Here is a 24,579-nt window from a genome sequence, read left to right on the forward strand (position 1 = left end):
TGAAATATCACCACAATCCACTGATATATCACCACCAGAGGTACCAATCATCTTGTCTAGACCATTTTAGAAAATCTTTGTAGAATATAGAAGAATTCAGCATCTTCATTTTATTTTTTTATTGTCAGCTTTTAATATCAACACTTTTCAGAAAGAGCAGAGCATTTTGAGGTGAAAGGTCCCAACACCTTTGATCACATCTGTATGTGCATCCAGCTCTTAGCATCTGGATTGATAAATTAACTTGTAGTGTATTTTAGAGTTTAAAATAAGGTATTTGCCGCCACCTTCTGTTTGACCATATTACTGAATGAAATGATACAGTGATTATTTATTTTAATATCTAGTGATGTAGCTTATATATGTCTTTTTATACTCTAAAAGGCTTCACCATCATATTTTCATGACTTATCATCTTGAACATTTCATTGATTTAAATGTCTTCTATAAGCACCAACTACCTTTCTCAGAATATTGTTTTAGGTATTTTGTCAAAAATGTTGTTACTGCCTCAGGAGTACTGCAAAATGTCCCAGCAGTACAACGTAAAATACAACAGACTGTTGCTAGTGACCACAATCAAATACTTTATTGTGTAAAAGAGTACAAAGATACAGCTTGTTCACTGACATCACTGTCAACAAAATACAGAGTGATGGTGGTTGTGACTTGGACACTATTCATCTCAGCCTAAAGACCTGTACTCAGGCACTTTACATTTTCATATAAAAATAGGCTATTCTCTTATTTTTCTGTCTGATAAATTAACATGTTAGATGTCTTCTATTTAGGCTGTGAATCCAGTATGCAGCTTATCAGAATGGATTACCTGATGCACTCTAGTCCACTCACGTCCTGCTCTACCAGCATCACCTCAGTGTAGACGCACCTGAGGGCTACAAACCTAACTGTGAACCATGTCACCTCCTACATTCAGTGAGGCTAAAACATTCTCTGCTTCCTCTCTTAGTGCAGGAATCCTACACTCACCACTGCCTTAACAAAAGCAGCCAGTGATACTTATTTTTCGATGTGTAAAGGTTGGGAGGTAAGAACTGTAACAACCAAAGGTTTGACAGGACTGGAGGCAGAGCCTGATGATCCTGGTTCTGTTTTTTTTTACATGCGGTGGATGTTGTTGTGATCCATGAACTGTTTGAGGTTTTGCAGGTTGTCCCACCACTTGAAGAGGAAGGTCTCTGCGATGAGGCTGAACCAGGGTGTGATCTCTAGCTCCTTGCGCTTGGCCTTCTCCAACATCTCCTTCAGCTCTTCCTTGCTCACGTAACAGTGACTTTTGATCTCGTTGGGTTCTGGACTCAACTCCACGTCCTTCATGGAGACATGATAAGACAAAGAGGTGATGCATGCACACACATCAAGTCAATTCAAAGTCACTCAACAGGTGCTCATCACCACTTCTATGTGTTGTGTCAGTCGTAGTTCAGCTGCATATTACACTGATCCAGTAACTAACTTTGCAAGGATCACTGAGAAAATGACAGGACAACTGCTGTGTCATTAGATTGATGTTCACTGGACCAGGACAAACATTAGCTCCTGTCTGTGCCTCATACATCTGAGTCACAGAGTTAACAATCAGTTTGTCTGAAAAACAAATATCCAGCATCTTTTAAAAAACACTCAGCACTCCTCTGAGGGTAAACTACATTATCAGAAATAGAGTCACAATCCAGGTGGTTAGAAGACGCGAAACACTAACTAGGGCTGGATACACGACACATATCCTAATGTAAGTCAAGTCAATGTTACTGTGCTGGTACCTTCTGCATGAAGAGGATGTAGTCAATCTCATGTTCTCCCCAAACACCGTCTGACTGAGCCTTGTAGTGGATTCTTGTCAAATACGTCATTTCATCTGGAGTCACCTGAGGCAGAGGTGATCAGACACAAGCTAAGGTTCACCACAGTCCTCAGTCCTTTAATGTAGATGCACACTCAGAATATTTTATATATTACCTGTTCCATGGGGATTCCCAGTTCAGCTTTGAGTCTCCTCTGAGCAGCTCTCCTCACTCCTATAGCATCCTTCTCCTCAAGCTCACTGTCTGTGTGTAAAGGATGACTGCAGCATGTGTTTGTGAAACAGCCTGTATACAAACACACACACACACACACACACACACACACACACAGGAGATGGTTAAACACTTTGCCTATTAATGCTGAGGCCAAACCGGGAAGTTTAATGGTGTGCCGCTGACCTGGAAAAGTGATTTTGGCGTCGGATCGCTGTTGTAAGAGCAGCTTCTCCTCACTGTTGAAGATGAAGACGCTGAAAGCTCTGTGTAATAGACCTAAAGAAACAATTCGCCATGAGTATAAATCTGACGTGGGAGAAAACAAATATACAAGAGGTGTGTGTGTGTCTCAGCCTGGTAGACAGATACCTTTGTCGATGTTGGAGTTGAGGTGGCAGTTTTTCTTGGTATCAGCTCCAATCTTGCAGTCGTTCTCATCGATGAGGATGCACATCTCAGACAGCAGCTGCACCTGCTTCTCGTCCAGGTGATCTGTGGTGATCTCAGGCATTCTGTTGGCAGACTGTAGGTGTCTCACCTGGCTGCAGGGCACCACAAGAAGGAGCAGACAACAGCAGAAATAGGCTGGGTTTTTTTTCCTCACTGCAAATATTTCTACTCCTTACTAGCTAGAAAACTAAGAGATGTGGTTAAAAGCTCAAGAAAAAGCTAGTGAGTGGTCCTTGAGTTTCACACTCAAGTTGGGGTAAATTTTAAAAACAAACTCAAACAGATGTGAAATATCTTTCATGTTGTGTTAAGCCTTCTCTGACCGTATTTCTTACTGTTGTAATAATATCTCCAGGTTTTTCAATTACTGAATATTCTGTCTGCTATTAACATGTCATAGTTAAAAGATGACAAATTCCCAGTGCCTTCGGAGACGCTTCAAATAGCTAATTTTGTCTGACCATAATAAACCAAAAGGAGCAGTCTCATCTGAGAAGCTGGAACCTATAAATGTTTGTTGATGTTGAACTACTACAGTCTCTGTGCTCTCACTTCAGTCACTAAGTTAACAAAAAAGTACATGTTAAAATAATACTGTACTATATTTAGTATATGCCGAACTGAAGAGGATGTACTCAGACTTTGAGCTGCTGTTATGGAAGTTAGTAATTCAACCCACACGCAAAGCCGCATCAAGTTGAAGATATTTTTAAGTAGAAACTGGCCTGAATTTCTTTTCCTCTATAGACAACGGCATGTCTCCAGCCCACAGAGACAAACAGGCTGCAGTAAGCTCAGCTATCAATAGCACAGTCACTCAGCTTAGGGTCAACAGGCTTGTCTGTGGCTTTTCCTGTCTCTAACCTCAAACCATCACCTGAACCGTTTCAGACACACCCGCAGAGCCCGAGCTTACCTGGACAGAACTCTGCGGCAGGTAGTGATAGGTGTGCGGACAGGTCTGCTCCACAGTGCTGCGGCTCTCCCAGAGACAGGTATGTTTGGTTTCAGCGCGGAGGGTACCTCGCAGGACAGTCTCCGAAGCACCGCCCATACAGCCCGCACCATGGCCTGACCGAGACAGAAAACCAATCACACGGTCTGAGGCTTAGGATGTCGTTAAAACCCGGAGAGGAGTTTATCCAATCAGGATCGGGAGGTACACTGCTGATAAAGGTAAACGTAAACTAGAACTCCTTGAATTGATATATTCATTATTGATAAATCTAATAATTATTGCTGACGCAAAATCACAACACAGCTTCCCGAGCCCAAACTGTCACCTTAAAATCTCTCCGACCAACACTAATATAATAAATTTACATTAATTTATACAAAGCACCAGAAAATCTCATGCAAATTGATTTTTTGATTTTAGAAAACACTGTTAAATATCTTTAATTACCTGACTAATAGTTTCAGCACCAGATTAATGTCTAACAAACCAGCCCATCTTACTTTGAGTTATTGTATATTATATGATAAGTTGTAAGCAGCATTTTACTGAACTTTGACCTGTAGTGGAGTAGACATAAAATGCAGCATAAAATGCAAATATTCAAATAATAAGTACATTTGAGGTAATGTGTTTACTTGCACCACTGATATTATTTCTAGTTGTAGTCCCGGTCCAGCGGATTCCACTCCTGATTTTAGTCTGAACACGTCATCAGACCACAGCAGCACAGCCCGCACCACCCAGGCCTCTGACAACTGGACTTAAGTATGAACTGTCCGCCACATACACAATCTACAGAAAAAACGATAACACGTTCAGTTACTTACAGAAATGTTCTCCTGTTTCCGCTGGATAAACCGCGTCTTTTAACGTATTCTGCGTTTGTTTACGGCGACATTTTACAACTCAGTACTATAGTCGGACGACCTAGCTTTCACTGCCTGTTTCTGACGTCACGGCTTTTAATTGGGTGCCTTAGCGGTGTCGTGATATCCCATTGGCTTACTAAGGGCAAACACAGACCACGTGATATAAAAATAAAATACGTTGATGTGTCAAAAATTTTGGATTAAATTGCCATAGCTGTCAAACAGTCGTTGTCAAAGTCAGACGCCGACATGTTGAACATCACAGATTAACAGGTGAACATATTGCACATCGAGCCAGGAAGGCCCTCCACTGCCTGCTCGGTGCTGTATAAACGTTAGACGCCGCAGTGACGGTGATATGTGGCAGCTAGCCGTGTTAGCATGGAGCTAAGCCCGTTTTCAGACCTCCATGCTGGACGATTGTGAAGTCAGAGAGGCAGTGACAGCGGTGAGTGTCGGTGCTGCTCCGTGCATGAAAGATGCTGGGTGAAAACGAGCAGTGAACAGAAATGTTCCTCGGTTGTTTAGCTAAGGACAGTTACTGGGCACTGTGTAAAACAAATTAATGTGTGTTCTGACGCATGTTACACTTTCCACTTTCAGTATTCTGCTTGTAAGTGTAGCATCATTTTTAAAGCATGGTCCAATTGCTTAAAACATTAATTATGACGCTAAGCCTCCATAACAATAGCACGACTGCATAATCCCAAACTGCGTCGTTCTCCGTGCGCCGAACTTCATCAAGAAAACAGTACATTTAAAGTCGCAAACACAGGTACATTATAGCAGATTACTTAAGGTCTGTCAGGCTTCCACGGCTACCGATAGTAAATTCGGATGGGATACAGTTTAACAAGAAGCGGTCATTTATTCAATAGAATATTTAATTTCTCTTCAGTCGTCTTCCAGTAGCAGTGGGTGGTATTCAGGCAAGTGAATGACCTCCAAAACAGAGTTCCTTAAAAAATAGTAATAATAATAATAATAATGATCATTGCATCAGGCACATACCCGTTTTATTTTAAATAAAATGTCTTAAGTCAGGTTCCACAGTGTAGATTGTACATTTTTGCTGATGAGCAAAGCAGCAACAAATTGCTGGATTTTTGGATGACGTTTGGATTATGTTGCTCTAGAGCAGGAGGTATCAGGCCAGACTACACCAACAAGCAGCCTAAATCTGAATATACCTATTTGTCTTAGTTTAGATCCCTGAGGGAAGTTCCCTCAATGGCTGTGAACCTGAACACTTCCTTTTTATCTGCAGGTAGGTGGTGATATCCCACCGACCTAACCCACCCACCAGCCAACCAGCAAGCTTGGCTTTTGTTTACCTGCTTCTCAGGTAGGACGTGAGCAGGGGGCAGGGCCACCCAGCAGGTAGGAGGGATGCCTGTGGAGGGCGGAAGCAGCAGTGGCTCTGCTTCAGCTGCCCGTCACCCCAAGCAGAAACGCAAGGCTCACAGTTTGTCCATCCGGCGCACCAACAGCACAGAGGAGAGGCCACCGGGCATCCAGAGAGGAGACATGCTGGAGGGACAGGTGAGGGAGATGCATAGCACCCATACCTTTTCTCTTTCTCCCTCCCTCTCTCTTTCTATGACACACACACACACTCACTCGCTGACAGCTGCAGACAAACATTTTTGTAAAGAAGCAGCTCCTTCTTCTTATAAGACATGTAATAACAACTGCTGTAGGTATGACCCACAGAGTTTCTTGTATGCCTGTTTAAAGAGGCATGTACCAGAAGGTTATTCTTTTTTAATTAACATTTTGATTGTCATTCTGGTATAGTATGAAACTGTTTTTTGTCATGAGAGTACAGTACCAGCCGGTTGGGCAGCATTGCTTTTATTTTCTACCTGGTGTCACAACATCTACAGCTTCCGTGCTGCAGTTTTTTTTATGAGATGTGGTTTCTCCCCCTCAGGGAAAACACTTTTTAGGTAGCTATAGGGATGAAACTTGGTTTGATCAATGTTGTTTTTTATAAACTGCCTGGTGTGGATGTGTGAGTTGGTTACTGATTCTTTTGGGTTAACACAAAGGAATCTACTGTGACTTTTTAAGCCAACTGGTGCCATCAAGTTAGTCATTAACCGTTTTCAAACATTTAAATTAGAGCTACAATTGATTTATTTCTTCCAGAAAGGGAGGACTGTCCTGCTTTTTGATGAGCAAGCATTTCCTGATGCAAACCAGTGGTGGCAAACTGTCACTTCTCTGCTGAGATAATAAAAGCAGGTTCTGTTTGATCAACAACATCGTAGTTGTTAACTTTTGGGAGGTGGCTGTAAATTGACCTTATCGACAGTCAAACCTCAGATAAGGTTTAAGTGTTGGCGAGCGGCTGTCAAGTGTTTTAGATTCTATCATCATGTTTTTCTGTCCTTAGAGATGGAACTGGGAGACAAAAGAAAGACAAACTATTTGATTTTAAGCAGCTGATTTGTGATGGTTGATTTGTGTCAGCTCATGGATGGAAGCTCTTTAGTATTTACTTTCTCTGTTCGACCATGTCTTTGAATTATCAGCCACTAAAACTAGAGCTCAGCTTGCACTGGCCTGTTGTCTCATCAAGTTTTAATATGGGCCGCTTGTCCAGGTCTGATTAGTCTTTTCACCAGGTCTTTTTCTGTATTGCCAAGGCACGCTGGCTCTATTTATGAGCCCAGTCTACCCCCCACAGCACAAGTTCCACATACACAGACAGCTTTCCACACCCACTTATAACACACAGAATGTATTTTCCTCTCCACTTTCAATGCTGTCATTATTAGCCAGAGTACACTGCAGGGTTTAGGGCCACAACTAAGCAGCTTTGAATTCATAAGAGCTGCCTGTTGTTTGCTAATTGACCTTTTTTTTTTTTTTTTAACAAATGTGTTGACATGTGGCGCTGACAGAATGGTCAGGTGGTTCACGTCACTGTGACAAACTGCTGGTTTGAACGCGTGCCAGAGGAAAGAGTGACGGTTAAGTGTTTGGTTTTCTTGTGTGTAGAAATAAAGCTGCAGCTCTCGAGGCGAGCTGTCAGACACAGGCTTTTGAATCCATTGTTTTCACGGCAGCCTTTACATCTCTTTGCACTTTGCATGCTAGTCTGCTGTAGACTGGTGGTCACCTGATAAACTGAGGGCTACCTGTAGGAGTTCACCATGGAGGTAAGTCAGTTGAAATGTGGTTGGACCTCGGCTGGTGTGTGGTTAGTTAACCGGTATTAGGTTGTAGTTCTGTATCCCAGAATGTAGCTGAGTATTATATTAAATATACAGGCTGCGTTCGACAAGAGATTTTGTGTGTGTTTTCTTCAGTTTGTTTAAGTGGTGTGTGTCTTATGAGTCACACAAACGTCTCTTTGAATAGCAATTATACAAGATATTAGATACCTGTTTGTCATGTCAGCAACAGCCTTTTCAGGTTTGTATCTATCAATTAGTGAAAGCATTGTTAAAGTCCATTACTTTATAATTCATTTTGTCCTTTCTTTGTCTGTCTGTGCAGGACTCCAAGCTTCCTCTCTCCTTACGGAACAATCTTCTCGACCTTTTTGGCCAAATCGAGCGCGAGTTTGAAAATCTTTACATTGAAAACCTTGAATGTGAGTAACTGACAGGAAGATTTAAATTTTTTTTTTTTATCTGACTTTATTGATCTTCGGGTGTTGACTGACTTAACCAGATGGTTTCAGAGCACAGGCAGTGTTTGCTTACTGATGCCAGGTCACTGTGCTAACATTACAGTGCGCCGGGAAATCGACTCTCTGAATGAGCGTCTGACTGGAGATGGACAGACGATTGAGGGAGGAGACCCCACCAAGGGAGCCCTGAAAACAAAAGGTCCAGTATTTCCAGCATGTGTTTTGTTATTCTTTATTCTTTTGTAATTATAGATACATTTAACAAATGATTCTTTTTGTTGGGATAAATGAGGGTACATGCTATAGTGGCTGCAAAATTCTGTTGTGAAGACTAACGGAGAAAACTTGGATTACTTTAACACTGAATGGTGATATCCATAAGGATTATAACCAGTATATTGTGTATTATCTTGATGACAGACTATTATAAATACTAAACTAAAAAGTGTCCTTAGTTATTATGCGAGTCCAATCCTTTCATATTAACAAACTTCTCAAGACAAAAACATGACACGTTAAAACAAAAGCTGCACTTAATGAATATATAATTTAATGTTTGTAACTAGAGCTGGACCGAATAACTGTTGATTTTAGCTTATTGCAGATATATCTGTATATATAGGTTTGAGGTCATTTAGACACAGTGTCACCGTAGAGTTTCTTCACCAGAAACAGCAACAAGTAGATTTTTCAACCGTGAAATCATCAGTGCATATTGTGGTTCACATCACAGCAGCAAAACAAGAGTCTTGCACTGTGCAGCTGCATCTGTCTGCTGATAAACAACTTTCTTGCCTCAAATTGCCCCTTGAGGGATGAATAATGTATTTGGAATTTAACTTAATATTTTTTTTGTCTGGTCTGGATGAGGCTGATGTGTTACTGTACAGTTCTGGAAACTGAGAAACTCAGGTCATTAGGGGTTTTTTTTTGTTCATCTTTCAGTTCATGTAGTCATCCTCAAAAGTCAGTGCAGCTTGGGTCAAAGAGGCACGTGCAAAAGCATCTCTCTACGATAATGTGGAAACACTTTGAGGGACCAATGTCACCATTATATGATTATGTTTTTTTTAAAAATCAGCCCTTAGATTTGTTTAACACTCATATATTGATATCAGTATCAACAACTAGCTTAACTGTGATTGTAGCATGTTTAAAAGCACATGTATGGACTGGAACAAACATGAGCTCAGATTACATGTATACAGTTATCACAGTTACCACAGCCTGTGTCAAAACATGAGAGTTTGACTCCTGTTGATTGTGAGGTTGATTGTAAGACTGGTTTCTGCCTGATATGACTCTGAACCTGAAAACTAGCCTGATCAGGAGGGACTCGTTTCTATGGTAACTTAGGTCAGACGTATTTGATGTTGATGTGTGACACTTTATCACTGCAGCAGTGAAACCAGGCAGTGATCCATTGTTCTTTGTCTCTCCATCCCACAGCCAGCCACAGCACCAGTCAACTGTCACAGAAGCTGAAGACGACCTACAAAGCCTCCACCAGCAAGGTACCTGCCTCCAGCTGTGTTAACTCGTTCTCTAGAGCCTGTAAGAGTCGTCATCTGTGTCAATATCTGAGCTGATAGAGGCCTGGAGTAATGGTAACAGATTCAGATCAGCGAGGGGAAGGAATTGTTTCTGATTAAATTAAAAGTTAAACTGGTTATTTTTGTTAAACTGTTGAAATTATTATGGATTTATGTGAAGATGTTTGGACTTACAGAGGTCAATCAAAATCTGTGACCTTTAGTGTTTACCACAACATGACATCTCCCTTGACTTGTGCCTTTTTAATCTCTCGCCGATGTAGAGCTTGTACACTTTCCACGGCAAAATAGGTGGACCTCGCAACTTCAGTGTGGCCACATGGGAGTTGTGGGGCGGAGATTCATGGGTAACTTCCTGAATGCTCTGTTTGTCACTAAGCATTGTTGGGGAACAGCTGTGGGCTGAGTCTCTTTTTTAAGCTAAAGTCTGACCTTGACTCCTCATCTCTTCTCTGCTCTGCACCCTGACACACTGATCATATGGGTGAATGGCTGCATCTGTGAAATCTAGAAAACATATTTGTACTGTTTCTTTTTTGGAAAAGTTCCCACATCACATGACAGGTTTATCAGGAGTCAGAATAATTATGTCAAACAACCTGGCCTCAAACTTAGCAGCCATTTAGCTTAGCTTAGGGAAAGACTGGAAACAGGTGGAAACAGCCACCACGACTCAGGTAAAGGCTCCTCTAAAGCTCACTGATTAACACTTCAAATCTGGCTTGTTTAAGTGTGCTGGGCTATCTCTGGACCAGAACCAGTAACTTGAGTGTCTACTGGTTTGGTGACTGCTCTCAGCCAAGAAATAGTCCAGTATATAACCTCTGTTTATTTTGTACTGTTAATTTCCAGTCTTGATGCTAAGCTAAGTTAACCAGCTTCTGGTATTAGCTTAATATTTACTGCACAGACACGACAATGGTGTCAGTCTCCTCATCTAACGCTTGGCAAGAAAGAAACTGAGTCATTTCCTCAAATGTTTAACTGTTGCTTTAAAGCAGGGCTCAACAGTGTGAGCATTTTGCTCCACATGCCACTGAAAATTAAAATGTGAAACATCATGTGAATGACTCTGAATCCCAAGTAGATGTTTCAGAATTCTTTAATAGGCTAATAGCTATATTGATTTGCTAATGTTGAAAAGCTTCTCTCCCACAGTCTGAATGCAGCCAAAGTCTGAGCAAGATGAAGAGTGGGACACAATCCTCTTCTAATGTGAAAGATAGAAAAAGAGGATACATGGGATCAAGGGAGGACTTGTTACATTAACCCCCTGACAGAACTAGTTGCTATGTAATATACAGCTAACCTTTCAGCTGGCTAAGAAACGTGACCAAAAACTAACGTTACAATTGAAGGGACTTGAAACTAATGATCTGCACTAACTGTATCCTCAGTTTACTGCTGGGATGACCTTGACTGGAATGGGCTCTCCCTTCTGTCACTGACTGCTCATGGTGTTCTAATGACAGAAAACAAACATGACTGTATTGTAGTGTAATGTAAATGTAGACACAGCAGACAGAATGAGAGCGTATATTAACACAGCCTGACACATGTGAACCAGATGCTTTGCTGCTGCGTCTAATGACTACCAATGATCAGCTTATTGCTGTGGTCAGCCGTCTGCTTGCAGCAGCATGTATAGTGCAGGTTGTGACTGCTCTCTGACAAGTGAAATTACAACCCCCCTTAGTCAGTTCATGTTGAAAGCCTGCGGTGACCGAATGCCATGTGTAAACAGACCAGTAGATGCTCTTATTTTAGAGGTGCACCACTTGTATTAGTGTGCAGTGCTGGTCCATCCAGTGATACGTGAATTAGCACATGAGCAGTCCTGATATTAATACTGTGACACACAGTTTGGTGCAATTTGAGACCATAAACCTTTTGGCAGTTGCAGAGACATGCTCTGAAGTAAAAACAGGACAGGACACACACCTCCTCTAAAGTCCTGTATCATAAGCTCAACTTGGTCTGGTTGTCTTTGGCTTACATGCCTTCTCTGAGCTTAATTTCTGAGTGATTCACAGCAGGTAAAACATATATGATGTACTTTAATGACTCAAGGAGGACAGAATAAGAGGCTGTAAAAACACTAACTGATTGTAATGCTGCAGCTATACAGCAGTATATATGAATTATCCTTGATAAACCAACTATCATGAATAGTGGATGAAAGGTGGTTGAAAGAAAGACAAAGAGAGGAAAGGTACAGATAGTCTGCGCAAACCTAGCTGAGGAAAAGAGATGAACGACTGATAAATGTTGAATTCATAATTAGATAAAACAGCGTCAACAATTAATATTCAGTTATAATTGAAGTCCAGTGGTCTGTGGTGAACTCTCTCTGTTTCAAACCCACAGTGGACACATAATTGTACTGTATTAAAGTATTTCTTCTATATCTGACACAATTATCACGAGCAGCAAAATTACACTACTGATCAGTGAAACTGTCTCTGTTGCTTTTTATTATTATTTATTGTCTTTATTCTGAACTTTTGTAGGAATGATAAGTGAATTTTTCCAGAGAGCTGTGAGGCTGTTGACAGGTTTTGATCTGATCCTCTGAGGTGAACCATGCAGTTAGAGTGAATCAGCTTCATGATACTAGAAAAGCACAAAGAAGGCAGCTAACCATCTAATCTCACTCTGTGATGCAGGCCCTAGATCTAATGAACCAAACTGCGTCTCATCTGTTTGTCAGAGAGCAACATTAAACTGTAAAAAGTGAAAAAAGAGGGGCTGTTTTATCTCTCTGGTATGGTTTGGTTATCTGCCAGATGTGTTGGTGCACCTGCATTTACTTTAATTTAACTTGGCCTCCAATTTAAGCTACACCGTGTCCAGCTTTGGTTCAGAACCTGGATCGATGCTGATGCCTCTCTCTCTTTGTTTATTTCCTCTCTTCCCTCCCCTGCTCAGATTGTGTCCAGTTTCAAAGCCACCACAGGATCCCGGGCTCTGTGCCAGCTGCTCAAGGAGTATGTTGGCCACCGGGACGGGATCTGGGACCTCAGCGTCACCAGAACTCAGCCGGTGGTCCTGGGCACTGCCTCTGCAGGTATCGCCAAGTCACTTCACTAACTGTTTACATACGTACTGCAGTGTTTTCTAATGAAAGACTAAAGGTGCTGCATGAATTATTTACATCATTATATCACTGTCAAATTAACTGTGATGCTGTTAGTGCAAGAATCGAAAAATGAGAGTGTAGTCTAAATGATTGATGGCATCTGTTGCACACCAGTGGTGTTGGTTAGAGCTAATATTTGTGAGACAACTCTCACAAAGACAAAAAAGGTAATGGGTTTTCATTTTTGTTGAACATGATTTTATTCCCATTATTATAGTGAAAAACTTTAAAAGCTTTATCTCTGTATTTGTTTTTGTCTCTTTTTCAATGTTTGACACAATCTCACCAAATCTAGCCGAAATCTGACAGATAGCTATGTAAAAATAGTACATTACAACATTATATCATTGGCTGATGACTGTACAAAATGTGGCTTCAGTGTCATCCACTCTGCTCTCTCCTCACAGACCACTCAGCTCTGCTGTGGAGCATAGAGACTGGCAAATGTCTGCTTAGGTATGCCGGTCATGCAGGATCAGGTAATTAGAAAATTTAATGGATACAGTATATGTAGCAGCTACTGTTGTGTCTTATCTCTTTTTATATAACACTCAGACATATGCTGTAGGTTACTGTTAGATATAACCGGGTGTCACATGGCTTGTTAGATGACAGGAATACCCGATGTAACATATGTCTCGTCATTCGCCCACAGTCAACTCCATCAAGTTCCACCCCACAGAGCAGATGGCCCTCACAGGTTTGTATCTGAATGTATGTTTATTTTGTTGCCACATTTGATACTTGAGTCAACATGCTGATGCTCTTCATGACTGTTAGACTGTCTTTTTCCTGCCTCTGTCATCCCCAGCAGTCAGTTCTGTGTAGATGTGAGCATGTTTGTTGATGTGCGCTTATGTTTGCACAGCCTCCGGGGACCAGACGGCTCACATCTGGCGCTACATGGTGCAGCTTCCTGCCCCCCAGCCGCCACCAGATGTCAGCGTGAGTATCTTTGTACTGCTCTTGAACTGGAATATCCTGGAATGTTGTGGAATTTTGATAGGTGTATGTTCTCCGTCATGGGAGGTGTCTGTTGACTGTTGTGTGTCCCTCCACAGGCCCCATGTGATGACGACCAGGACTCATCAGACAGAGAGGAAGGTGAGGTGGATGGCGAGGGCCCGTGCGAGGTCCCCACGGTCCGGGTCGCCACAGCCACCCTGAAGAGCCACCAGGGTGTGGTTATTGCAGCTGATTGGTTGGTTGGAGGTCGACAAGTGGTGACAGCTTCTTGGGATCGTGCTGCCAACCTGTATGAGGTGGAGACGTCTGAACTGGTTCACACACTTACTGGTAGGCAAACAGGCTGACACTGTATCATAGTGTAGCACAATTATATCTTTGTTTTAATTATTTGAAGTAATGAAGTAGCATAAACGTTGGACATGAAAAAACAGACAGAGAAGAGGGTGAGATGGACGTCCTGACTCTATGCAAAGGAGACTTCCCAGAGTCTTATCATCACCATGATGTTGCTTGGCAAACAGCAGAGACTCCAGGAAGTCACTGTATCTGGCCCGAGCACACATAATCCCCTACAACACCGCCATGTCTGGTTTTTACACATCCGTTTTTGTACAGATTAAACAAACAAGATATAGCTTGTTAATCAGTGAGGGTTAGAGGTGCTGGCAGGAAGACTGAGCCACCTACCTGCCTGCTGCTCTTTCCAGTCATTGAGCTAAGCTAAGCTAAGCATCTACTGGCACTTGCTTTGTATTAGAGAGACGAGAATGATGTTGTTCTTCTTATCTAAATCTCAGCAAAGATACAAAAAGCATATTTTCCAACATTTAAAACTATTGCTTTAAGGTTTTGATAAATATGTGGCACAAACTTGGAATGGTATACAAACACAAAGAGTTGAATATAGTTCACATTGTGTTCGTGTGTGTGTTTGCAGGTCATGACCAGGAGTTAACCCACTGCTGTACCCACCCCACCCAGCGGCTGGTGGTCACCTCATCCAGAGACACCACCTTCAGACTATGGGACTTCAGAGACCCGTCCATCCACTCTGTCAACGTCTTCCAGGGACACACTGAGTAAGTCGTTCTTCCAAGTTAAAGCAGTTTGAGTGATGGCCTGTGGCTGCAGTGTCCATTTTGCCCACAGGATGGTGCTGTAGCATCTCTCTGCTCTGTGAATCCCTTCAGCACTTTCCTTTTTTCCTTTTACAGTGCCACATTAATTTACAGACCCTGCTGCTCTAAGCCAAATCCTCCACTTGCCTCTCATTCATTACTGAGCACTTCTCTTCACTTCGACAGCTTGCTTGTCCTTCTCCCCACTCCTCTTCTGTCTACCTCTCTCTCTCTCGTCCTCCCTTGCTCTCCTGTTCATTTATCTGTCCATTTCTGTGTTAATCCCCCACTCTGTGTAATTTGGCACTTCGCTCGCTGTTAACACTCAATTGCAGCCGCTCATTTCAAAACGATGACTGTCAGGCTTGTCTGTGGCTTTCAATGGCAGTGCTCTTTAAAAGGCGTCCGTGTGAGTGTGTGTGTGTGTGTGTGTGTGTGTGTGTGTGTGTGTGTGTTTATGTTTATGTGCATGTCTACATGTGTGTGCTGGCTGGCTGGCAGCCTTTGATTGCAAGTGGGGGGATTACATAGAGCTCATTATGTACGACCCCAACATGTATAATTCCTGCAGATCCCACTTTAATTCTCTCCCATAGACAATTGGCGTAATGAGATTAAGCACCAGTGTTTCACAGTTTATGACAACCCTCCTCCTTTCCTTTCCTTTTCTTTCCCGCCATCCTTATTTCCTTCCCAAATGGCCATCGATTTAAAGTTACAAACCTGCCCAGACCCAGACCTTCAGGCAAATGTAATTATTCCTCTAACGTCTGCTGTCTGGCCCCAGAACCGATAAAAACTGTTCAGGAAAAAAAACTTTCAAAAGTTGTTTACTGTTCAGCTCCAGGATTCTATAGTCAGACTAGTTCTGCCACTTGACACTTGGATGTAACCAAATTTGAAATGGCTTATTGTTCATCAGGAACTTTGCAACCAACTGTTATTTTCACAATCAATCAGTCCAATGACCTAAGATCTAAGACAGTTTAGGGCTGAACAATTTTGGGAAAAAATCTAATTGTGATTTTTCTGACAGACAATGCGATTTGAATTGCGATCTAATTTTTGAAAGTCAATCTTCAGTCCAAGATTCACCATATACATGTAAAACATGTGATGGAGCATTACCATTTAAGAATTCATTTAAATATTAGCCATTATTAAAATTTGGGGCCGATTGAACAGTATGGCTGAGTTATAGCAATTTAAGTGCAACTTCCTGTTTTAATAACTTTTAATAAGGCCTTAAGAACAAATGAACAAAAATCATAAATGTTGAATAAAATAAACATAAACATGGTTTTCGCCAACTTACATTTAGCATATCTGATTTACTGGCTAACTAGCCACTGTATAAACTGATATCTATCTAATCTAAAACCACAGATCAAATATATTAAGCCCATTAATATGCTTCAAGCTGACCTGACTGGATGTAGTCTGTGAGCTCAGATGCTAGTAGTGTAGCTTCAATAGTCCTGCTATGGTGAGCAGGATTCTAGACATGATCTGTCCATGTCATGGACGAATGCACAGTGCAGGGGAGAAAATCAACTCAATTCACTTTAAATCAGTTTTTTTTAACCAAGATCCTTAATTGCATGTTGGGGACTTTTTGCTTAAAAATGACATAAACATCTAAATCAGGTATTACATAATTCCAGACCAAATTTATGTCAATAAACTGACCAGATAACTGATCCATCATTCAGATCTTTAACAAAGATCCTGCCAAACAGTGATTGTAGACAAAAACTGTTTTATATTGAAACAGCTCTCAATATGTTGCTGTTGTAGGATTTTCTGGTTGGTTGCAACCAACGTCTTCTTCTTATCACTTTGTCTACAGATTATTTTCTTTGGTATAAAACATGTCAGAAGATACTGAGTCATAGAGTCGAACGTGACATCTGCAAATGTCTTGTTTTTCAGTTTATTGTTATAAAAACTAGAAGTGAAACTGTAGCTGGTGAATGTCTTTATACATTTTGCTTAAAAAACGCTTTAAAAAATAACTTACAACCAAGATAGTTGGTGATTAATTGTCAGTGTCAGTTGACTACTTGTGAGTATTTGTATGAGTGTGTGGTCCAGTTGTTGCATTAACAATTACCCGGACACATATGAAGTTTATGCACCCCCACAACATTTTTTTGTTTTAGCCAGAACCTTCAGTATCTCCTGGCTGTTTCTCTTGCTAATTTTCCAGAATCTCCCATTTGGCATAATAATATGACATAAATGGTGTAATGTGCCCCTCCCCTCTGTGGGAACAGCAGAGGAGAGTATGAATGGTTTAAAAGGCAGAGGAGGTTGAGAGCTTGAGGGGAGACATCCTCTCGTTTCCACCGTCTTCACTGGCAATTACAGCTAACGCTCCCTGACAGCAAACCACGGCAGCTAAAAGTGCAGCATACACCATCCTCCCCCCACCAGCCCCCACCAGCCGTCTGCCATAATTGCAGAGTAATGACAACTGCACGTGAGCTGACAAAACAGCTGAGAGCAAACGAGAAGTGACAGCGGACTTGCTCTACAAACGGGATGCCATGTCACGTTTGTGTCTCTGGCCTTTGACGGCGTTTAGAGACATTTGATTGCGGTTGATAGAAATGCAAGTTTGTGTGTGTATGGGGGTGTCTGTATGCAGATTTGACATCCTGTCTCTGGAGGAATACACCAGCACTTACCACAGCAAATGTCAGTTGTGCTGCAGCACAGCAAAATAACAGAGTGCTCTAAAACCTCTTAGTTGTCTGCACCTGAATTGTTTCATTTCCATTTTTACCTTCTTAGACATTTGGTTTCCGCTCTTATCTAGTGATTTACGGTGACATACACATACATCAGTCATTAAAAGCACTCATTAGGAAGGAGAATAAGGATCACAGTCACAGTGCCAGAACAAATACTCCAGTTTACACCGCAGGTTTCTGTGTGATAGAGCGCCGGCAGGTAAAGAAATAATAACCACTGCAGAGGATTAGTTTAATTGGGAAATACAGTACAAATTCTTCTGTCTGTCTCCACAGCATTTCATCCACTTCACATCTGATATTTACCCTTACAACACACAATCAGTGAAAGTCACTAGGTTCAAGATTGAAGATTCACTTTATTGTCCCACATTGTAACAAACAAACAAACAAAAAAAAAAAACCAAAACAATCCACATAAATAAGAGTAAGACAGTTAAAATGAACAGGAAACATAATAATCAAAGCATACACAGCAACATAAAGCATCATGAGATGTATGCAGTATGTTGTTGAATTTCACAGTGTTTTAATTCAAACATTATTCCAAAGCAGCTGAGTGTCAAACTGTCTGTTATTTCACAGAATGTGTTTGGTTAGTGAAATAAAACTCCCCTTTCATCGCTCAAACTACAGGTGTGACTTGGGTTGTGAGTAACGTACTGTAACGCTTAAATCCTAATATAATTTCAGTCTTAGTGGCTAGTTGAAAAAGTTTGGGGAGAAAGGTAGGAACAGAAGCACAGACAGAGGTAGGATGGGATGTTTTCACTGGCTTTTGGACTATTCCAGAAAATAAACTGTGAGCAGCTAAAGTTTCTGATCCTTCCAGGTTTAGTTGATCACATAATCTTCACCGATGAACACCACTGTTCTGATGTTTGAAGCCTAAATCCAATCTCCAGAAGTAAAAAGCTAATATAAACCAACTACACCACGGTCACATGACGTCAACGTCTCCACCACTAAGCTTCCAACTGGTCATTTCATTTAGCTCTGAGCTCTTCTACAAAAGCTTTTCTTCTTAGAAAGTTAGTGAGAGTTTGAAAGAGCGTGAGTAGAAACACAACGAGGCTGTAAAGGTGGACTGGTGAGTAGATGGGTTTTCATGTTAACGTCGCCGACAACCTCTGTAGTCTCATTTAGACACTCGTTAGCAACCGCCTTTTTTAAGACACGTAAAAGCTTCAAACATCAGGAGTGGGGGATTTACTGACTGATTTTATATCCGAGAATAAAACCTGAAAATGTTTTGAGCTTGTGTTAAAACCACAGACCTTATTTCAGACATTTAACCAGAAACATTGACTCAGGGACGAGGGAACAGGAAGTGCTAACATTCTAACTTACCTCCTGGTTTTAGGATCATTCCTGCACTGTTCTATTGTACAAAAAAAAAATCTGACCATTGTTAAGCAGAGGGTCCTTTGGGCTTCATGGGAGACTTTCAGTTTCATCTTAACTTCTCCAACCGCCCATGATTCCCTCTGTGCGCCTCTCCTCCACTCCAGCTCCCTTAGTCTCTAGTCACAGGGAGTCTTGACCTTGGCTGTCAGAGACACTGCAGAGATGCCATTAAGTAACACTGACGACTCCCCTCCCTCCTCACCGCCCATTCTAAAAACCCTTTAACCTTAATCAACCTTTTAATCAATTACCTTGTCTGATTACGCTCCCCACACACCTCCCACCTCCTATCTCTCTCACTCTCTGCCTCTCTCTCTCTCTCTCCACCTCCTGTATTCCCAGGTGGGCTGTACCCTGCAGTGTCAGAAGGTGCCTGTAACGATACAGCAGTTTCCTCGAGCCCCGGCCTCTCTAATAGGACAAAGTTTAGTCCTCTAATTAGCCCTTAATGCTGTGTCAGTTTGAATTAAGGGGGAAGCCAGTTTTAGCAAGAAAAACTAGATGTGGAAACCTAGACAGAGTGTGTGTGTGTGTGTGTGTGTGTGTGAGAGAGAGAGAGAGAGTGAGGGGGCACTACACTAATTCTAATGAAGAATCAGAAATCCCATCCCAACCAACTTCCCTCCATGAATGATCAGGAACAAAAAGGAGGACAGGAGAAGAAATCCTCTGACGTCCAGTAACAGACTGCAGATATTAATGATCTGCTGAATGAACGGTTAGTCCTGACCTTAGTGCAGTGAATCGTGCCTGGTTGGAGAAAAAAGGTGTGGGTGGAGCAGCATGGTGATACCATGATGTAGCAAATAATATTGTGTATTTGGCATCATTTATCTTTATTACATCGAGCTGTGATCAGAGTTGTGCTCTCTCACACCTGGAACTACACCTGCAGTGATGTCAGGGCAGAGGTGGGAATTTAAGTTTATAATCGACTCAACCTATTTGAGTCGTTCAGATGGTACTTGAACTAAGGTAGTTCTGACTAATCTTCCTAATTCTTTTTTCTGCCATTTTGCCATTGTCATGTGAGGATAAAGCCTGTAGAGAGCAGAGCAGAAACTGTCTTTGACAGTGTATCAACAGCTCAAACACATTCAGCTGTGTGAAGACTTTCAAGTCATTATTTAACCCATCAGGTTGATGCGACAGGTACACCTGTGTGACGGGAACACCGCACAGGTGTGATCCTGCCTACGTGCCTTTTCTCTAATGGGAAGGTGATACCGTGTAATATTTTAAAGAGGAGCATCACATTTTAAATTCAGAGCCCCACAGTGTTAATTTTCCGATGTTGCACCTGATTCACTGTCTCCAGGTTTAAGCAGCATCAACACTCAGAACATAACCTGACATTTCACTGACGCATGTGAAGACTGTCTCATATTTTAGGTGTATGGGTGATAACAGGTTGCTGTGGGAGACGGTGATGAGACCATTAACTATTCCCTCCCAAAACTTTCTTCCTTTCTATCTTCCCATCTATTGAATTTCATATGTAAAATATAAAACTCCTGTCTTTTGTAGCACGGTGACGTCAGCGGTGTTCACAGTGGGCGACAACGTGGTTTCAGGGAGCGACGACCGCACCGTCAAAGTGTGGGATTTGAAGAACATGAGGTCGCCTATAGCAACCATCCGCACTGACTCAGCTGTGAACAGGTAGGTGGAGAGACGCATGTAACAGGATGAGAGTCAGGACTTGTATCTGAAAAAAAAAAAAACCTCTTTTATCTGATGCTGGATGTCTTGATTTGTTTCAGTTTTGTCAAAGTTTCCTGGCCTTAACTTTAACTTTCTCTATATACAGTATTACAGCTGTTGCTAGCTGCTGTTGAGCACATTCAGTGTGAAGTCAGTGTAAAGCAAATTCAGAGATTTGTCTCTAAACGTGTTATTTATGTTACAAAATAGTTCCTTAAAACATGTGAAAAGTCTGTAAACTATGTATCACTGCATCATGGAGTTAAACCTGTTCCACAGTTTTCCATCAGTTTCATTCTCAGGATTTTATGGGCAGGTCTGAAATGGTGTCTTGATGACACACTGGAGCCACCACTCAGCATAAGCTCACCCCTAACACTATAACACTGTTATGAATAACAGAAATTAAAATTAAAATTTCAAGGAGGGGAAGTCCTTAAAATGGTGGGAAAAAAAGAAAATGTATACATCTACAGTTCCTTGACAACAGGACGAACTATATCTGCTGTTGAAGATCAGCTGCTAAATGGACCTTGAGCTTCAAGTCTTGAAGTGCAATAGTTCTGTCAACTGTTGTTTCTAATGTTAATAGTGAACTTTGAATCTTAATTTTTAAGCTATGTAGCCAAATTCTTGGCAGATATTCAATATTAAAGGACCTTATTGGGATCAGGAGTCCTGAGTTTTTATTGAGCTCTTTGACTTTCCAGCAATACATGTAAATAACTTTAGACTGAGGCCCTGTTTGTGGCTCCATGATCCCAGTAGACCTGTGCAGCAAACCATCCATGTGTTCCATGATAAATATTTTAAACTTAATGTTCTCCTCTGACAAGGACATTATTCCTTGTAAAAAAAAAAAAAATGGATCTGATCAGGTCAGCATGTTGGGAATAATACAGCTCATTAATGAAAGGGTTATTGTTGGTGCAGGGTTCAGTGTCAGATGTTCCTGCAGGAACTTCACTTTTGATTTTGGCAGCCTGGAAAGTCAAAAGTAAAAATAAAAGTACTTCTAACATACTGTAGCCCCAAAAACAAGGCAAGCATATTTGTGTCCCCATTTGTTTTGCTGAAAATGTTTCCATTTACAGTCTTGAGTAATTATCCTGAACACCAGCAGTGAATACAGATTCCAAGGGCAGCTTCTGTCAGATGTTCATGCAGATGGAGTCATGTGAAAACCAGAAAGCAAAATATGCTAAAGTGAATTTGTGCTTGAGATATAACTGTTTAATTCTCTGCAGTGGTACAGGAGATGTTAGTTAGATGAGTTTACTCAGTCAACTTGATCTGATGTTTCAGGATAAGCGTCTCCGCCAACCAGAGGATCATCGCTCTGCCACACGACAATCGACAAGTGCGACTGTTTGACATAAGCGGAGTGAGGCTGGCCAGACTGCCACGCAGCAACAGAATGGTGAGGGAGTTGACGGGAAAGGTGTGTGATTGAGCGGTCAATTAGCATCATTAAACCTAACACGTTAAACCTGTGTGTGTGTGTTTGTGCGTGCGTGTGCGCAGGGTCACAGGCGTATGGTGTGTTGTACGGCGTGGAACGAAGAGAACCAGTCATGCAACCTGTTCACCTGCGGCTTCGACCGACAGGCCATCGGCTGGAACATCAACATCCCCGCACTGCTGCAGGAGAAGTGAAGCCACTGACACACACACACACACACACACACACACACACACACACTCATAGACACATATACACACATACAGTAACACGCAGTGAAGTAGGTGACTGACCAGAATCTATCCATGTATATACAATATGGTACAAATAAACACTGTAATCTGTGGCCCTCGTACATGCTCGTGTGATTTTAGTGTTTACCCTGTGATGTGTTTCACAGCCTCACAGCATCTGAAGCTGTGAAACACATCATTCAAATCACAGTTAGTGTTGTTTTTCAGGATGCAGTATCAATTGATAAGAGCATATTATCCTCCAGATTAATTTATTATTTCTCATTGTGCACATGTGCAGCTGAAGCCTGCAGAACGTCTCCCGGTGTTAAAGTGACTGATGTGGTTCCAACATTTTAAAGTGCGAGTGTGTACGAGGCCACAGAGCTGCTCTTCCGTATGTGAGCCCTTCACTTATTTAGCATGGGTTGTGAATTGTGACACTTTCTGTTTAACAGTATATATCTGACTCTACAGTCACAGGCTGCTGTTCACATCACTGCTGTTTAGTTACTGCTGAGTGGAAGCTGTTGCATGTCGATGAACTTGGTTTGTGAATGTTACTTTGAACAATTATTAAGGCCAGGACAGTTTGTAGAATATGATTTAAAGACATTCTGTATATATGAAGTTGTGGCCTGATAAAGTGACCTGTGCTGCAGGTTGTTGCTTGTTAATGGATTACTGTTTCCACCTTCTGAGGGTGGAGCTCGGAGAAGATGACAGATGAGTTCTGTGAAATGTTTTTATCCTTTTAGTTAAATGTGGATTTTCTTTCTTTTCATGGAGCAAAACATATCATGTTCAGTCCTGCGAGTTGTCTTAAAATGTGTCAAACAGGAGCTGCTGTCCTGTCTGAAGCTGTTCACTGATTGAGATGTGAGTCTTTGCCTAGAACCTTTGATGCTTTCAATTCACAGCCAGCCTCCATATTTAATATTTCAGACTTATGATACTGTAACTCTGCCTTGTTCCATGTTTACAGTAGGTTTCATTTTTTTAAGTATTCTGCCTTTCTGTCAGGATGCAAAGTGTCAAGAGCATAGCAATAATAACAGGAAAACAACTGCACTTCTGCCGCTTACAAATCCTCTAGAGGTCTCTGAATGGGATGTGTTCTACATAGTCATGATATAGTACATGTTGCAGGTGTAGGTGTCCATAATCTGCCTCCATATGTCCTTGGTGTTAGTGAACTACAGACCCATCCTCTTAAGCCTGTTGCCAACTCAGAGCCCTGTGTTGCTGTGATGTGTGATCCCCAAGTGAATTATTCAGTAACAGCCTGTTCATATCAAGTTATAGTGTTTACACTTTGCCTTGTACGACCTCTCGCACCTTTTGTTGTAGATGAAGCTTTTCAGTGTGTGAGAAGCTCCTTTTTTCCAAAAACAGAAGCAATAACCCAGCTGGATGTTTCTGCTCCTCAGAGTGAAGCCCATTTCTTTCCTTTGAAACCAGTGAATAAGACCTGACGTACACACTGAATCTCAGTCTGAGAATAAAATAGTAACTCACTTGGAACTGGGCTTGACCTGAGTCCAGGAAACTCTTTACTTGTTACACTTGTGCAATATCCTAAACATGAAGTCATTGCTGTAGTTTTTGATCTTCAGATGTTTAACTTATTTCAGTGCTGTAAATCCAAGAAGATGATTTATTGTACTTGTGTGACTGGTGTAGCTGTAGCTCAGTGTATATAGGTAACAAGCTTAACTGACCCCAGAGTTGTCTTCAGACGACACTTCACTGCTGTTTCTACCAACAATAGAGCCGGGATGGATTTTTGAAGTAGCATGAACCTAAAAATGTAATGAACTTATAGAAATGCCTTACCATTGCATTGAAAATGGTGCATTAGCCTTATCCATCTGAGCATCAATGCACTTTTCCAAATGCTTGTTAAATAACTAATTGTGTTCCACTGCTCAGAGCAGATAGGATTTTTACTCCTGGTTCATTCAGGGAACTCAATCTTAGCACCCACTAGTATCAGTGTCATTTTAATCTGCAGGTAGAAAGGCGAGTCCGATTTGTGCCCCACATATGAATTCTAACTTGGAGGAAATATGATTTTGGGATTGATACATTAAATTACCGCGTGCCAGATTGGAGGAGTAAAAAAAAGTGGATAGGCTTCGCTTCATTGTGGCGAATCATATTCACTTCAAACTTCATTATGTGATCTACTTTGCATACTTTATTGTGACGGGTACGTGCTCTCTGACACTTTCCAATAAAAACGTGTGATTTCCTTTCCCAGTCTCTCATGTTTC

At 41.5% G+C, this 24,579-nt stretch overlaps 2 protein-coding genes across 9 annotated transcripts; one reads left to right on the forward strand and one right to left on the reverse strand.

Moving 5' to 3' along the window:
* Positions 1 to 567: 567 nt before the first annotated feature.
* idi1 (isopentenyl-diphosphate delta isomerase 1) lies at positions 568 to 4,828 on the reverse strand. Of its 3 annotated transcripts, none has more exons than XM_051066625.1 (7): positions 4,825 to 4,828; positions 3,409 to 3,563; positions 2,412 to 2,584; positions 2,226 to 2,318; positions 1,981 to 2,111; positions 1,785 to 1,889; positions 568 to 1,332 (listed from the first exon to the last, which is right to left on the reverse strand). In XM_051066625.1, the coding sequence occupies exons 2-7, from the start codon at positions 3,558 to 3,560 to the stop codon at positions 1,120 to 1,122; spliced, it is 867 nt and encodes a 288-aa protein (XP_050922582.1). In that variant the 5' UTR covers positions 3,561 to 3,563; positions 4,825 to 4,828; the 3' UTR covers positions 568 to 1,119. The 3 variants fall into 3 exon arrangements, with proteins under 3 accessions (XP_050922582.1, XP_018553742.1, XP_050922581.1); XM_018698226.2 differs by lacking the exon at positions 4,825 to 4,828 and adding an exon at positions 4,278 to 4,417; XM_051066624.1 differs by lacking the exon at positions 4,825 to 4,828 and having other exon boundaries at positions 3,409 to 3,576.
* Positions 3,742 to 24,561, forward strand: wdr37 (WD repeat domain 37). Of its 6 annotated transcripts, none has more exons than XM_051066622.1 (15): positions 3,742 to 4,215; positions 5,665 to 5,861; positions 7,827 to 7,923; positions 8,066 to 8,161; positions 9,412 to 9,476; positions 9,779 to 9,862; positions 12,444 to 12,582; positions 13,062 to 13,133; positions 13,310 to 13,354; positions 13,523 to 13,599; positions 13,716 to 13,950; positions 14,561 to 14,702; positions 20,432 to 20,566; positions 21,914 to 22,028; positions 22,133 to 24,561. In XM_051066622.1, exons 2-15 carry the CDS (start codon positions 5,709 to 5,711, stop codon positions 22,262 to 22,264), a joined length of 1,587 nt encoding a protein of 528 aa, XP_050922579.1. In that variant the 5' UTR covers positions 3,742 to 4,215; positions 5,665 to 5,708; the 3' UTR covers positions 22,265 to 24,561. The 6 variants fall into 6 exon arrangements, with proteins under 6 accessions (XP_050922579.1, XP_050922577.1, XP_050922578.1 ...); XM_051066620.1 differs by having other exon boundaries at positions 3,743 to 4,215; positions 5,587 to 5,861; XM_051066621.1 differs by lacking the exon at positions 3,742 to 4,215 and adding an exon at positions 4,523 to 4,767.
* Positions 24,562 to 24,579: the final 18 nt, after the last annotated feature.

Source organism: Lates calcarifer, linkage group LG24, assembly GCF_001640805.2.
Source record: "Lates calcarifer isolate ASB-BC8 linkage group LG24, TLL_Latcal_v3, whole genome shotgun sequence".
Lineage (NCBI taxonomy): Eukaryota > Metazoa > Chordata > Actinopteri > Centropomidae > Lates > Lates calcarifer.

Bases quoted from the DNA above. Each gene is read 5' to 3' on its own strand.
- idi1 (XM_051066625.1), bottom strand. From the start codon at position 3,560: ATGGTGCGGGCTGTATGGGCGGTGCTTCGGAGACTGTCCTGCGAGGTA. The intron at 1,890-1,980 runs GTAATATATAAA...CCTCTGCCTCAG, and splicing joins TGGGAATCCCCATGGAACAG to GTGACTCCAGATGAAATGAC. The intron at 1,333-1,784 runs GTACCAGCACAG...GTCTCCATGAAG, and splicing joins ACATCCTCTTCATGCAGAAG to GACGTGGAGTTGAGTCCAGA.
- wdr37 (XM_051066622.1), top strand. From the start codon at position 5,709: ATGCCTGTGGAGGGCGGAAGCAGCAGTGGCTCTGCTTCAGCTGCCCGT. The intron at 13,134-13,309 runs GTAATTAGAAAA...ATTCGCCCACAG, and splicing joins TGCCGGTCATGCAGGATCAG to TCAACTCCATCAAGTTCCAC. The intron at 14,703-20,431 runs GTAAGTCGTTCT...TGTCTTTTGTAG, and splicing joins GTCTTCCAGGGACACACTGA to CACGGTGACGTCAGCGGTGT.